The 15484-nt window shown below is 36.8% G+C and overlaps 1 protein-coding gene across 6 annotated transcripts in view; it reads right to left on the bottom strand.

Moving 5' to 3' along the window:
- Positions 1–1364: 1364 nt before the first annotated feature.
- fynb (FYN proto-oncogene, Src family tyrosine kinase b) overlaps positions 1365–15484 on the bottom strand; it is a 77194-nt gene continuing 63074 nt past the window's right edge. For 4 of the 6 annotated variants that reach the window (XM_079639283.1, XM_079639282.1, XM_079639284.1 and 1 more), the window contains 5 exons: positions 12636–12815; positions 10813–10889; positions 9838–9991; positions 6517–6648; positions 1365–3722 (listed from right to left, as the gene is read on the bottom strand). In XM_079639283.1, coding sequence (XP_079495409.1) covers positions 3514–3722; positions 6517–6648; positions 9838–9991; positions 10813–10889; positions 12636–12815 — 752 coding nt within the window. In that variant the 3' untranslated portion in view covers positions 1365–3513. Of the gene's footprint in view, positions 3723–6516; positions 6649–9837; positions 9992–10812; positions 10890–12635; positions 12816–15313; positions 15470–15484 lie in introns of all 6 variants that reach the window. The other 2 variants (XM_079639287.1, XM_079639286.1) reach the window with 1 other exon arrangement.

Raw genomic sequence — 15484 nt, forward strand, 5'->3', positions numbered from 1 at the left:
CACAGCCACTCAATTTATGAACACAAGACTCAGATCAATTTTCCTTGTCTTCCTAAAATCTATTTCTTTTATCTTCTTGGTGTTAAGGATGAAATTATTGTTGGAGCACCAGGCTGTCAGATTTTGTACTTCCCTGTATGCATACATTGTTCGTGATCAAGCCAATGATTGCTCCCAGCTAACAGACTTTTGTTATAAGAACGTTCTCCAAATATTCAGTGTTGGTTCCGGGAATGTGAAAATGTCCAGTTTTCTTGACGTGGAGGAACGTGTTTTAAAAGGTACACAGCAAAAATAGCTTTTTTGCTAGAGCCATACAACTACTGAACACTTCCTGACTGGTTTCCATATATAAATTATATTTGTAATTTCACTACATGCTTTAGTTAGTTGTTGTTTTTTACTGTACTAATTTTATCTAATGTATCCTTTTTTTAAACTTTTAATTGACATTTTTATATTTATTGTTGTGCTTTTTTGTCTATATTTTGTGTTGCCTTTTTTATTTTGTTGTTTTATGTATACGTTGTCAAAGTATTTAAAGGGGTGGTTGATTATGATTTCACTTTTCTAACTTTAGTAAGTGTGTAATGTTGCTGTTTGAGCATAAACAACATCAGCAAAGTTACAACGCTCAAAGTTCAAAGCAAAGGGAGATATTTTCTTTTAAAGAAATTACTTTTCAAGGACTACAACAAACGGCTGTTAGGGACTACACAACATTCCACCCGGGTTAGTGACATCACCAACCCTAAAATGTACATAACCCCCACCCCCTGGAACATGATTAATAGATTATCATGACAGTATATGCTCAATGACTCAATGACAATGAAATCAATGACTTGAAGACAACTACGCATAAGCTACATAAATTCATCAACTTACCATTCAGAAATGTTGTCTACATGTTGTCACTTCTTTAGTCTCTCCATCTTTGTCTGACTCTGGTTTGAACATAAAAGGCTAAAAGTTTTTGAAATGTTCAGTGCATGTCTGTGTGATGTAATCGAAGCTGCTAAGAACAAGCTGTTGAAGCTCCGCCCTCTGTGCCGGGAGCAGCCGCTCATTTGCATTTTAAGGGACACACAAAACCAGCACGTTTTTGCTTACCCTCAAAAAGTGACACTTTTAACATGCTATATAAAAATATCTGTGGGGTATAAAATGACAGATAAATCTGCAAGTCAAGTGTCCTTTTAATCTTTTGGTTGTGCGGTTTTACAAGAAAACTGCTTGCACTCTGGATGCTGAATAACAACTGAAATTAGATATCAATTTAATATTACAAAATGTAACATCAAAAAAACAAAACATTTAAAGGGTTTAATTGGGAATTAGAAAGAGGAGCAAAGCTTGTAAAGTGTAAAATATTGTACTTTTTTATTTACAAATGGGAAACGAGTAAACAAAATGCGATGTGAATGGCAAAGATAATTTTGAGGTGATTACTAACACAATACTGTTAAACCAAATGCAATTTTGATGAAGGATTTTAAAGACGTTGTGATGAGCACTGTACAAACCAACAAGGGGGGAAAAAAATGGTACTTTGGAGTGTTCATAATTCAAACAGTTCCACATAGATTTATGGTTAAATAAAATACATTAAAACAAATGAATCTTAAAAGTATCCTTCGAGAACAGAATAAATGGCACGTGAAAACTAAGTTGTGTGAAGGTAGGGGCCAGTTGTTGTGGTAACCACTGAGGGCAAATGGAACCTGAATAAATTTTAATAAGGCTGTGTCCGAAACTGAAGACAGCTGCTGTGCTTATTTGCTGCCCAGTCAGTCAATGACCTAATGACATTTCTGCGTAAAGGACAGAAAGTTTCAGGCAGGCTTCCAAGGCACCATAATGTCATGTTTATGGACTAACCGGCAGACCGATCTCACTGCACAGCATCTGAAATGCTGATTTGGTTGTTCTAAAATGCCTGAGCAAAGTCGTGTCAAAGTGGTTTAGTATAATTACCTCCCAGGACGGTCTCACTGATTGTTTTCAGGGATCCGCCTCCGAAAGCAAGATAACTTTATTGCCAAGCGCCCTAAAGCGCAAATAATGTGACATTATTATATATAGTGGCTTCTCTTACTGCAGCAACTTCCATTTTTCTTAGTGATATTTTGCCCCAGTTTATCAGGAAGTGACGATTTTGTTTCCTTCGGCTCACGGAAACGGTGCTTTATTCGCAAATGTTTTAATGCGATATTCCAATTTTGCGCATAAGTTAAATTTGCAACTTTGGATGGAAACAGCTAGTGACAAGCTGTTGTACCCCTAAAGGTACAATTTTTGCATGTTTTCTTACTGCCCTATAAACAAGTTTAGCTAAACTTTAACTCTGCTGCAGAAGTGAATCTTGCAGAGGAAGCCAATGCATGGGATCAAGCTTCCATAACCACAGTGTAATGTTTGATTAGAACTCTAGTAGAGAGAATGTTACGCAAATATTGGATTGGAACATGCCTTGGTGACTTCCTACATCTGAATACTGTACGCGAATGTAGCATTTTTCAGGCTTTGGACACAGCCTAAGTATGGGGTAACAGGAACTTTTAAACCTGAATAACCATTTCTCTTCCACCATGGAAAAAACATCCATACTCGAATACCCAAAAATACTTGGTAGCAGGGAAACTTAACATGGAGATATGCTGACATATGGCGGTCTTTAACATTTGGTAGAAAACACAAAACTGTAATATGCATTATGTGTAAAATATTTTTTTAGATTAACATCTAGTACTTTGGAGAGGACACAATTCTCAGAGATGAACAAAATGTTAAATCAATTTAGTATCTTAATATTAAAAATAATCTTTAAAAAAAATTAAATACAAGGAATCAATTTCCCTTGCAGTTTGAGATTTTAAACCCCCTAGAATAAGAAAGACACTGATTTATTCCTCCATCTGGAACATGATCTCATCAGCAGAGACGAATAAAACACATACATTCTCAAATATCAAATATAACACACAGACATAGAAATTCGTTTTATGCATTGGCACGCAGCCAAACCCTTCATAGTTGTCTGCTTTATCCTTCACGAAGAACGGGTTCATCAACGCGACCATAATTGCTATTTTGCAAAGCAAAACAAAAAGATGAGCGGGGATAACAAAACAAAACATGAATGAAAACAAACCAAAAAAAAAAAATAAAAAAAATAAACAAGCATCTTGTATTTACACTGAATACAGGCATCATTTCATTATAATGGTTATGGCCACAACCCTGAACAAAAGCATTTCCACATCCTCCCCCTCCCAACTTTACCCACAATTCCCTCTGTTTACCTCCCCAGCTTGCTCATGTATACATCCCTCAAGTTGAAAGTCTGTGCAAATTGTTCAGTCTTCAGTCGACTAGGGCATGAGGCCATAGGGGAGTAACAGAAGCTTAGGTGAACTCAAGAAGCTGTACATGCCTCCAGTCAGGAGGGAGTAGAGGGGACTAGAAATGGCCCGGAGAGGAGAAGATCAGGGTAAGTCCAGGAGGCTGGGTTTAGAGGTTGTCTCCGGGCTGATATTGAGGTTCGGTCGCCGTGAAGTAATCTTCAAGGAAGGCCTGCAGGTACTCAAAAGTGGGCCGCTCTTCTGCATCTTTCTTCCAGCACTGAACCATCAGCTCGTGTAGAGAACTTGGACAGTCCTGGGGACTCGGCATCCGGTAGCCACGCTCCACTTGTTCTAGTACCTCCCTGTTGTTCATCCCTATCAAAAACAACAGAAAACTCAATAAGAGAAATAAGAGTAAATTTCAGCAGAACAATGCTTTTATGGGTGCCAACCTAGGGCGTAGATGGGCATAGGCTCGCCCACTATGAACAGGCTTTTGTTCAACTATTATATTTATTAAAGTATTGTTGTTTCATTGATTTTGATAAAACTACAAACATTATTAGGTAACGGTTTATTTTGCAGTGTCCTTGTTACATGTTACAAGTACTTACACTAGTATGAACAGTTAATTACGCATAATTACATGCAACTAACCCTCAACCAAACCTTAATCCTACCCTAACTCTATACATGTACTTAATTAATATTACTCAGTACTTCAGTATATAATTGCACTGTAACAATGACACCGTAAAATAAAGTGTAACCCATTATTATAACATCTCAAATCCTAAAATATTGTATAATGCTTGATGAGTTTAATTGACATCTGTGTTAGGCAATTAGGTGTTATCCAGGCTGTCTCAGGCATTTCACACCTGTGAGTTCATGCGTGTTCTCCCATTCAGTAATAATTTGACAACCCATCCATCAGCCCACAGGTAACGGCAACACTTTTTAATTTCAAGCCCAGGAGTCTCTGGCTTATTCTGTAACAGTCAAATATTTTTTGTGTAATTTTGTATTTGGACGTGTTGTAGCAATTCTAGGTGCTGTTGTTTGTCTATGCTGTATGACTTAACACAGAACTTTTATCAATTGTGAATTAAGTATTCACATTTGAACAGATGTGAGAGATTCTTTCTAAACAGCTTTGTTCTAACTTCATAGTTCGAGTATTGTACCAAACCTCTTGCCTCTAGGCAAAAGAAACCGAAAGGAGGGAAACCTCTTGTCGACCTCTAGCCCAGCTCGACTGATGTGATTGTACCAAGGATGTCTTATTTGCCCACACTAAACAAAATGGTGAGGTGTATAATTTATGGAAAACAAGACAGAAATAGAAGATTTTTTTTTTTTCTTGATAGATCCCTTTTTTTTTTTTTGTGAATGAAAACTAAAGATGTGGATTCAGACATCTTAAGAATCCTTTGCCCAAACTCACACCATTGATCGAGCCATATGGTGAGCTAGCTGAAATTCTGAAGTAAATGGAGAATGACTTTTATCTATGTGCTGATGTTTGGAGACAGGTACACACAAAACCAGCATCAAAGAACTAGCGGCGATGTTCGTCCTGTGCCTTGAGTGCGTTTCTTCTTCTCTTTTTCTTATGATACGAGTTTCCTTTATGTTATGGTTAGTTTTGTTATTTAAATAAAAGATTGAGCATCATATTTTGGTTCATGTGTCCTTTACGTTATGTTCCCCTTTCTGCCAAGTTTAAACAGGGGTTCATAACATTGACGAAAGCCACGTCGCTGCGTCTGGGGAAAAAAAAAAAACACCCGGCGGTGAACTAGTACGTTCTGCGCCTGCATGAGAGATAATAATGATAGTAGTCTGCATTCGTCATTCGAACGTGAAAAGTGAACGTGAACTAGGAATGTGAATATACAAACCGTAAACAAACCTTCAAATGCTTACCATTTTGACTATGAATCATTCATACTGATCAGTTTGTCTTCACTTAAATTAATTACGGCAATGTCGTTATGAAAATATTAGTGTATTGGAATGCTCAGAAAAGATGAAGATGTATGTTGGTCTTGTCTTCGTTGTTTGCTTGCTTTGTCATTTTCGTTGTTTTTTTCTTCTCGTGCACTAGTTTACAAAGCTGAGTTTGACATCATGAAAGTTTTTTGAAATAAGTATTTTTACAGGTACAAAAAAGTACTGTACATGGGACAGATTGTGCATATTTCCATCAAATGTTTTTAGCATTCGTGGAAATCATATGCCATCATTGACAAAGGTCTATTGCACATAGTTGTGTTAGGGATTTAGAACAAACCACTTTTCTTTTTTTTTTTCAAAAGTTTTGTTTTGTGGATGATAAAATAGGTGATTAACAGTGACTTTTTCTTTTTTTTACTTAGGCCAGTAAACAACAACCCAGAACAATGTAACAAGTTTATAACAAAATGTAAAATAAATAAATAAATAAATAAGACCTGGTTCTCATGATTAGTGATCTTGGAACAGACCTTCACGTATGAAGCCAGAAGATTCATCATCACCATGAGGGACATGACAACATTTCAACAATTGAGAGAGAAACGCCTTCAAACATCTGTGGATGACGTAATACTGTGTCGACTCAATGGCATTTCACACCTCCCCTTCATTTCTCCACTACATTCCAGCTAAGATCAAGGTTTTGTTTTTTGAATTTGTGCAGATCTAATTCAACCATGGATCACCATCTTCAGCATATTTTAAGAGTCTAAATTTGATTAAAAGGGTGGTTCACAAATTTTACACAGATGCTGATAAATTCCTCTTCTAGTTAATCTAATTTCGGGGCCACTGCATTCCCAGGACACGTCAACATGAATAGTTCTGAAAAACTTAAAAGGTGTGAAAAGAGCCAGTTTGAAATAAAATGAAAAAATAACATCTGAGACTGGACATGCCTCTTCAGAAATGAGTCAACAGATATGTATATCAGCAGATACGCATCAAGGTATGTGGCAGCAAATATCTTTAAACACCTTTAAATGTTTAGACATGTCTTTTGGTTTACAGAAACAATACAATATCATAAGCTGAGTCTTCAAAAGACACCTATTTTTTTAGTTTGATGTATTTTAAACTTCAAAAGGGTCACATTAGTAATTTCACAATACATCTAGTGATCACTCAAAGCAACTGTTTTAAGATTTACCTGGATATGGAACTCTGCCTTTAGTGACCAGCTCCGTAAGCAGGATTCCAAAAGACCAAACATCGGATTTAATAGTGAACTTCCCATACAGAGCTGCCTCAGGAGCCGTCCACTTAATAGGGAATTTAGCCCCTGAAATACAGACATGGGAGAAAGAAGATTCATTAAAATGAAAGTGCACTGGAATTTCTAAAAGACATTGTCTCAAAGACAGCCACCATTAAAAGCTTTGAAATCATGACATCAAAATTCACTTTTATTTTTAAATGTAATTTTCCCCCACCTAATATTGGACAGGAAAGTAGGGTTAGAGACCCTAGAGAAATAATCAGAGACAAGAGAGAGGAAGAGGACCTGGAAAGGACTTTGAGCCACCCAATATGTGCTATTGCTCTGAATTTAAATGTATTGCTTAAAGTCCCCCTGTGTTGAAAATCAAGCTTTTAATGTTGTTTATATGTCTATGTGGTGTTTTTAATATGTCAAACCATGTTCAAATTCATAAGCCAACACCATTGCAGAGTATTTCCAATCAGGTCAATGTGTGATCGTCAACGAGTGAATCTCTGAGCTGCTGTGAGTGAGTGGAGGCGGGGCTCATTTGCATATTCATAAAATCACGTATACTAAATGAGGCAAGGGTGTCGAGTTACATTCAAGCTATTTTAAGGCATGAAGTTTTTTTTTCCAAGGAAAAACTTTTAAATATGTCATTTTGGTGATCAAAGAGGAGTTTTAAGGGGTACAATTATTGACTATAGAGGGACTTTATTATCTCTGGTAGTATTGTGTACAATTCATTAGATCTTCTGGAAAAACATTTACTTTCTGCTGATGTAACCAATGGTGTGTGTTGACCAACAATATCAAAGTGCACTTCTCACGATCCAATCAAATCTCAAACTATAAAATCAAGTATCATCCTACATTAATTTCAGCTGAATATTCTGTATTAATCGTGGAGCTCCCACTGTCAGTGGCGTAGCCTGAACTTTTTTTCAGGGATGGCCAGGTAGGAACCAGTGATTTTATTGGTGTGGCTAAACAAACAAACAAATAAATAAATAAATATTATCTGTTTTCAAATCTAGAGAAAATCACTTAATATGCATCTAACTGTGTAATAATGAAGCTACTTCAGACCAACCCCTTTTAGATTTGCGCCAGGCGCAATAGTCATTTATCCCGCCGGGAAAATAGCAACAGCGTCGGGATCCGCCCACAAAGTTACTTGCGCTTTGACACTTGCGTTTCAGATCGTTAAAATACGTCCCATTGTCTCAAAGACAGCCACCATTAAAAGCTTTGAAATCATGACATCAAAATTCACTTTTATTTTAAAATGTCATTTTTCCCCCACCTAATATTGGACAGGAAAGTAGGGTTAGAGACAGGAAATAATCAGAGACAAGAGAGAGGAAGAGGACCTGGAAAGGACTTTGAGCCACCCAATATGTGCTATTGCTCTGAATTTAAATGTATTGCTTAAAGTCCCCCTGTGTTGAAAATCAAGCTTTTAATGTTGTTTATATGTCTGGTGTTTTTAATATGTCAAACCATGTTCAAATTCATAAGCCAACACCATTGCAGAGTATTTCCAATCAGGTCAATGTGTGATCGTCAACGAGTGAATCTCTGAGCTGCTGTGAGTGAGTGGAGGCGGGGCTCATTTGCATATTCATAAAATCACATATACTAAATGAGGCAAGGGTGTCGAGTTACATTCAAGCTATTTTAAGACATGAAGTTTTTTTTTTTCCAAGGAAAAACTTTTAAATATGTCATTTTGGTGATCAAAGAGGAGTTTTAAGGGGTACAATTATTGACTATTGAGGGACTTTATTATCTCTGGTAGTATTGTGTACAATTCATTAGATCTTCTGGAAAAACATTTATTTTCTGCTGATGTAACCAATGGTGTGTGTTGACCAACAATATCAAAGTGCACTCACGATCCAATCAAATCTCAAACTATAAAATCAAGTATCATCCTACATTAATTTCAGCTGAATATTCTGTATTAATCGTGGAGCTCCCACTGTCACTCACTGTCCCACTGAACTTTTTTTCAGGGATGGCCAGGTAGGAACCAGTGATTTTATTGGTGTGGCTAAACAAACAAACAAATAAATAAATAAATATTATCTGTTTTCAAATCTAGAGAAAATCACTTAATATGCATCTAACTGTGTATAGCCTGTGTGGAATACATTAAACTGATGTGGAAGGGCTACATAGCTACACCCCTGTCCACTGTGCCTACAAAAATGTACCTTTCCATGTGAGATATGACCTCTAAAAAATTAATTAATCTGTAAATTAATTGTGAAACTGTTTGTAGCTTTTCTGTAGCTCAAAACAGTAGAGCGTTGGCGCTTGCAATGCCAAGGTCATGAGTTTGATTCCTAGGGAAAGCAAGAACTGATAAAAATGTAAATGTGTACCTTGAAATGCAATGTAAGTCGCTTTGGATAAAAGTGTCTGCCAAAAGCTAATGTTTGTTTTGAGAAGTGGCTGATTCTGGCACCAACAGCATTGGCAGTTGGGTGGCAGAATTTCTGTGCACGACAAACATTTCATGTTCACGTCAGCTTCACAGGTCTTCCTGCCGCTTGCCCTTCTTACAGAAAATAAATTGTGACCTTTCAGGTCACTTTTTTCCGAGCAGTTCCTTGCTCTACCGCAACCTCTTTGGCTGCTATCTATCAGCACCTCAGGAATAGGATAAGCAGTCGGGCAATGAGAAAAGTCTCTTTATCTGCTAGAGGCCAAAAATGTGGGAGGGAAGTTATTCAAATCTTATACAGCTTAACTCTTCTGAGGAGAAAGTATCCCAAAGACTGGAGTTGTCTAAGATATTGTATGTCTTCAGGGTATTTAGAGAATTATAAATAAAAAAAATCTACTTTTGTGTTCTGTGAAAAAAAGTTGGGTTTGGAATAATATAAGGGGAAATTACAATTAAACATTTTTGGTTCAACTATTTCTTTAAGAAGCAGTTTCCCCATGCTTCGGGATCAGCATCCAAGACAATATGTATGTTTCTAGATGGTCCGTAAACACCATAAAAGTCTTTAAAATGATTTTACATTACTTTAACTCATTAAAACATAATTTAAGCAATTTCAACATTTTTATTTTAAGTTATGCAAGATTCAACTCGATTTTTTAAGTCAGTTTAATATAATTTAAGTTTAAATGACTTGAACAGCCAATTTGATTACCGTATACTTAGAGGCAGCAACTAAATTTAGGTTTTTAAGTTGAAATATGTGCTTTTTTATTTTTATTCTTTTTTTTACAGTGGATGAATGTGCTTACCTTGTCGGGCAGTGTACTCATTGTCTTCTATGAGTCTGGCCAGGCCAAAGTCAGCGATTTTACACACAAGGTTATCGCCGACCAGAATGTTAGCGGAGCGCAGATCTCTGTGAATGTAGTTCATCCGCTCGATGTAGGCCATGCCTCCAGCCACCTGAATATATACAAACACTGCCATTGAAATATGGGGAGCAAAGTCAAATCCTTGTGGAATAAGTGCTGAGGTTACTAAGAAAGACAGCCTTCTGAGTATTACAGTGCTGATACAGTAGCTACATAGAAATTATATAACTTCATGAACACAACAGGGGCCAGAACAGATTATTTTCAGATCGAGTGGCCCAAAGCAGTTATTTTCATCCTGCTGTACTTGTTACATCATTGATCTACAGTGGCCTCAAAAATGATTTTAAGCAGTAGAAGTACAGTACGATATATCTGTGAATGGTTTGTGTTATCTTTCTTTGAAATACATGGTGGTTTGCTGTTCTCTTATCGAATGCAATGAAATTCAGTAGGGAAACACCAGAAGTTACTTTACATTTACCTCAAAAAAGCTATTCAATGTCCATAAACTCGCTAAATAAAATAATAAGCATTTTGTTAAATATATGCATTGAATTACATATTACTAAAAGTTTAAGTAAACATATAATGCATGTCTTCATTATTTTATGTATATATGAATACATCAAAACAAGTTATTACAGTACATTGTCGTTTAAACGTTTATATTTCACCAACAAACTGGGGTAGGAACAATTCTGTTATTAAAAAGTTAATGTACAAACATTTAAATTGCAAATTTTATAACTCAGTTTTAGCTCTTTTAAATACATTTTTTTTCGGTGCATCCCTAACATTCAACTATAACATCCACATATTTTCTGGACCACTGTAGATAAGGTTTCATTTGTATTTAACCCGGAACATTCCTAAGAAGGGCTATTCACACAGAGAGTGATGATGTAGTACCTGGGCCGCCATGTCGACGAGGTTCGGCAGTTTCAGCGCCCGTCCCTCCCCGTCCTTAAGGAAATCTAGGAGGCTTCCTGAAACATGCAACGTGCCCATGTTAGCTTCACGGACAGAAGAGACATTTCTGCTACAGGATCATGTAAACATGCCTGCATAATCACAGATAAACTGTAATTAACATCATATTCCCTTGTTGTTCTGATATAAAAGTGTCTGATCTGCTGCTAACACATTCTGATGTTAACACAATAAGGCTCCTTCCCCAGTCCACCCAGACAGAGCCTTTATTGAAACCAAACCACAAAAAGACCTCTTCAGACCTCTACATGTGTGGATGTCACAACCATGAGCATATTAACAGATAACCATCAGCATTTACTTTATATATCAACTCCTCTTAGTAAGCAGTGACTTGGCTGTCCTGATGAATAACAGTATACGGAGATTAGCCGATTATAACAGAGTCCATTTTGTAGAACTAAAAAACAGTCTGTTTGGACTCATTTAAAGGTACAAATGCAATATTTTCTGCCGCTAGAGGGCGCTGCATTCCAACAACAACAACAGCGTAGCTTGATGACGATGTGAAGGAGCGTGGAATGATGGGAACTGTCGTTTTTAACTCCACCGTGGATGTAAATCAGTCAGACGGGAATCGAAAAATCATGTACCTCAAGGATGAGGTAAAGTTCTATTTTTATAAATGTTGCTTTTAATGACATGCTTTTATTTCATTAAAATGAATTAACCACAAGAAAAGTAAGGTTTAATACTAAATTGGTTATCATGTTACTGTATTTGTCGAATTCATTGTTGTGATAATTACGCCGAGCAGTTTTACGTGTTCTATTCAATTGTTGTAAAAGTACATTCGAACATTCCCACATCATTTGCCAAAAGACTGATTAATCTTTATGTATAACACATTTATTTACATGGCCATAACAGACGTGATAAACAATTTCAATAAACTAAACACAAGCCTAAAGCAATAATACTTTCCTTACATAAACATAACAATTACCGAATGCTACATTTGGAATATATAAAATTGACCCGTACGTTTATGAGACTTGTCTTTGTCGACAGAACCAGCTGCAATTGGTAAAGAATAATTGTGTTCCATAACAACTGCGCGAAACAAGCTAACGTTTGTTGCTTGATAGACGGTACAACTACAACTTCCGTATTTGTCCAGGACTCCACGCAGTACGAGCGGAAACCGAGGGTAACGCGGAAATGACGCCATTGACTGGCGACTCCCAGCTCACCCCTGTTACTATTAAAAATAGTTGGAAACATTTGGGATATTGTAAGTAATCAACTTAACAAAATATATAACACTGGCCTTGTGATTTTGGGATATTTTAATGCACAAATATTACATATTGTAGCTTTAAATGGATTTTCATTTATTTTACTTTTGATTTTTTTTCTTCCAAGAGAGACGGTGGATTTTGGTCTTGACTAAATTATGTTTTTGATGCTTAATAACATATGTGGAGTTCAGGATTTTTCCATCCACTGTCCATTAGGTTTTCCTTCAGTATTAGGTTAAACGTCTGTTTCCTCCATTACAGCTCTTCAAATTAAATTTAGGCCACTATAATTTCTTTTTCTTTCTGTCCAAGTGTTTTGAGGCCTCAAGTGACATTTTTTGAGGTTAGAACATCAACCTTCAATCCTGATTTATCTTTAATTGGATTTTTTTTTTTTGTCGGGCCTACAAAACCCATAAGTGTTGCTAAAATAGATACATTCTATGCCTGTCCTCTGGTTAAGCCATTCTCTTCATTTTTACGATGAGAACAACTGCTGACCTTTGCCCATATACTCAGTGACAATGTAGATGGGCTCCTCAGAAACCACAGCATAGAGCTGCACTAGTTTGTCGTGTCGTAATTTCTTCATGATCTGCGCTTCCTCCAGGAAGGACTCTGGAGACATGGTCCCGGGCTTGAGGGTCTTCACAGCCACTTTAGTGTTGCCATTCCATGTGCCTGACAGCAAAAACACACAGTTGTCAGTCAGTAAAACAGCACAAAGCCTCTAGCTGAACAGCATGCCACAAAATGCCTTTCATGCACCCAGAAAATGTTTAAACCCCTCTTGTTCATGCAAAATCATTTTGCAATTAAAACAGCCATTATCCCACAAGTACACTCATGGGAGAATCCACTAAAAATCTATGTATAGCATTGTTCATTTTACTTTCAGTTGTGAGGAAATAATGTTAAATGAGGAATTGACTGAATGGTCTATTTCTAGCAGTTATAACATCCCATTATTTGATGAACACTGCAAAAATACTGTTTCGTAATAAGATTTTTTTTGTGTTGTTTTCCAATAAAAAGCATCTTTAAAATGAGAAATGAGCAAAATAGTGTAAGATAACACTTATTTTCAGAGAATATACTGTATATTGAATTTGCCTCATTATTCTAACCTAATTGGAAAATTGTTTTATAAAAAAAAAAAGCATAAGCATATGTATAGATACATTTGCTTTAATTTTTTAATAGTTATATATAAATAAAATAATTCTGTTACATCTGAGATAAAATCAAGAAATGTATTTGAAGATAAATTCCGTGAAAAAACGTCTTAATATATTGCGTATGCAATTTAAAGTATATTATCTTATTTTTAGGAAGCTTAGATATGATGACTTTATAACACACACAAAAAATAGTGATTGAGAAAATGATCAGAACTACTGCTTGTCAATAGAAAATAGATTACAGATTACACTGTACTTGTGATATGTGGCTGTTTTTTCTGCAGGACACAGTAAGGAATTTCAACAGACAGAAAACAACACTAGCCGCTTTTCCACCGTCGGGCCAAACCGTTCTCTTTGCTTAACCGTTCCAGTCCGTGGCCATATGGTTTAATTTCCCACTGTGGATCTGATAACGAAGCTCGTTGGAATGTAATGCAAATACATCATTTGAGTTACTAAGTATGGCGGATGATCAGATATTTCTTATAATTGTATTATTAATTTGTGTTTACGCCGCTTAAATAGCGCACTTAAGATGGTTCACACCAAGAACGATAACTATAAAGCAGACGCGTGCTTGTCTGCTGCTTTATATGCTCAAGCTTGTTACAGCAGAATGGATTCTGATGGATTCAGGCTGTCTATGTTTGTATCGTTCAACAGCTGGATAAAATCGAAAGTGAAAGTGATTACATCGATATTGTTTCTCTGTGTCGTTATCATTATAGCTGTGGTGTGAACTCTGCTATTCTTTAATATTAAGAACGCTTTTTAGATCTATATCTTTATAGTTATCGTCCTTAGTGTGAACGGGTCTTTAGCCAGCTACAGAACAACTAGTAGCCAGGCAGACAAGTGACCAATCCTGAGTTGCGACATCCTTACACACATTCTACCAGCAAAGTTTATAACGGTCAGACAACCATGTAGAGAACGGTGTGTAATCATGCTGTACCAGGCTCAAGTGGAAATACAGCTGGAACCGTTCCTTACCGTTCTTAGAACCGACGGTGGAAAAGTGTCTATTGTTAATTTGACAACACTGGAATCTGCTTGCCTTTAAATGACACTGCAATGGTGGATATTCTATTTAAAATGTCAAGTTTGTAACTAGATATTAAAGCGCTTCCCCCCATCCCAAATGGTTCAGCACAACTTCACATTACAGAAGAAACGTTACAAACATCTCGGGTTTACTTGCAGGCGATGTCAAGGTGGTACTAAAATGGTTACATCAGATGCGGTGCTTGGTTTTTAAATCCACTGATCTAAACACACATTGATCTGTGTGACTCTGCTCATTAAAAACTAAATACCAGCAGTGTCCTAGAGGCAATAATAATAATAATAGGCAGATTCAGGTTATATTTTGGGATGCACATCTACAGGGAAAGGGAAAGTGAGAGATCGCTTGTGATTAATAAACACCCATGATTCAACTTGATACTTACAGTTCTTATTCTTACCTTCATTCAATGACATGATAACCACATGTAGAAGAATCACTGAAGCTCTTACAATTATTATCAAAACGAATCGGCACGTGTAAAACGTGTCGTACAAATTAGCTATAGTTTGTTTCTCACATAAAATTTGTTCTCGTGAACTATTTAATAGTTACTTTTTTGCAACATTTACATGAGTTCACATGTTCATCTAATCCTTGAGCATGGTTATGGGTAAACAGAAATGGCTTGCTATCCGTAATGAAGAGGTACGGAGCCCCAAAAGGGACATGGTGAAGGAAAAAATATATGAGATGGGAGGAAAAAATATATTTCAATGTTTTTGCTTTTGAGAAACTTTGCGTTCGCTCGCAAAAAACGCAAAAGTTTTGAGAGCGAATGCAAAGTTTCTCAGGGGAACGCAAACACTTTACGAGAGAATGAGGAATGAAGTGAGCAACCAATATGACTGGATTAGATGAAAATGCTTCTCCCAAACATAAGTTTGCGTGGAGGTCAGTGAATGTGGGAGAGGAGGCGACTGTCTTACCACACCAAACATCAGCGAAACACCCGGCCCCCAGCTTCATTTCCAGCGTCAGAGACTCACGAAGGATTTCCCAGGAATCATGGCTAAGTCCCACCGTATCAGGGGTGTAGTCAATGCACACACCCGTTAAATTAAAGCACAAACCATCTGCACTCTCTATAGAGGGGAGGA

Source organism: Phoxinus phoxinus (genome assembly GCF_949152265.1).
Source record: "Phoxinus phoxinus genome assembly, chromosome: 16".
NCBI lineage: Eukaryota > Metazoa > Chordata > Actinopteri > Cypriniformes > Leuciscidae > Phoxinus > Phoxinus phoxinus.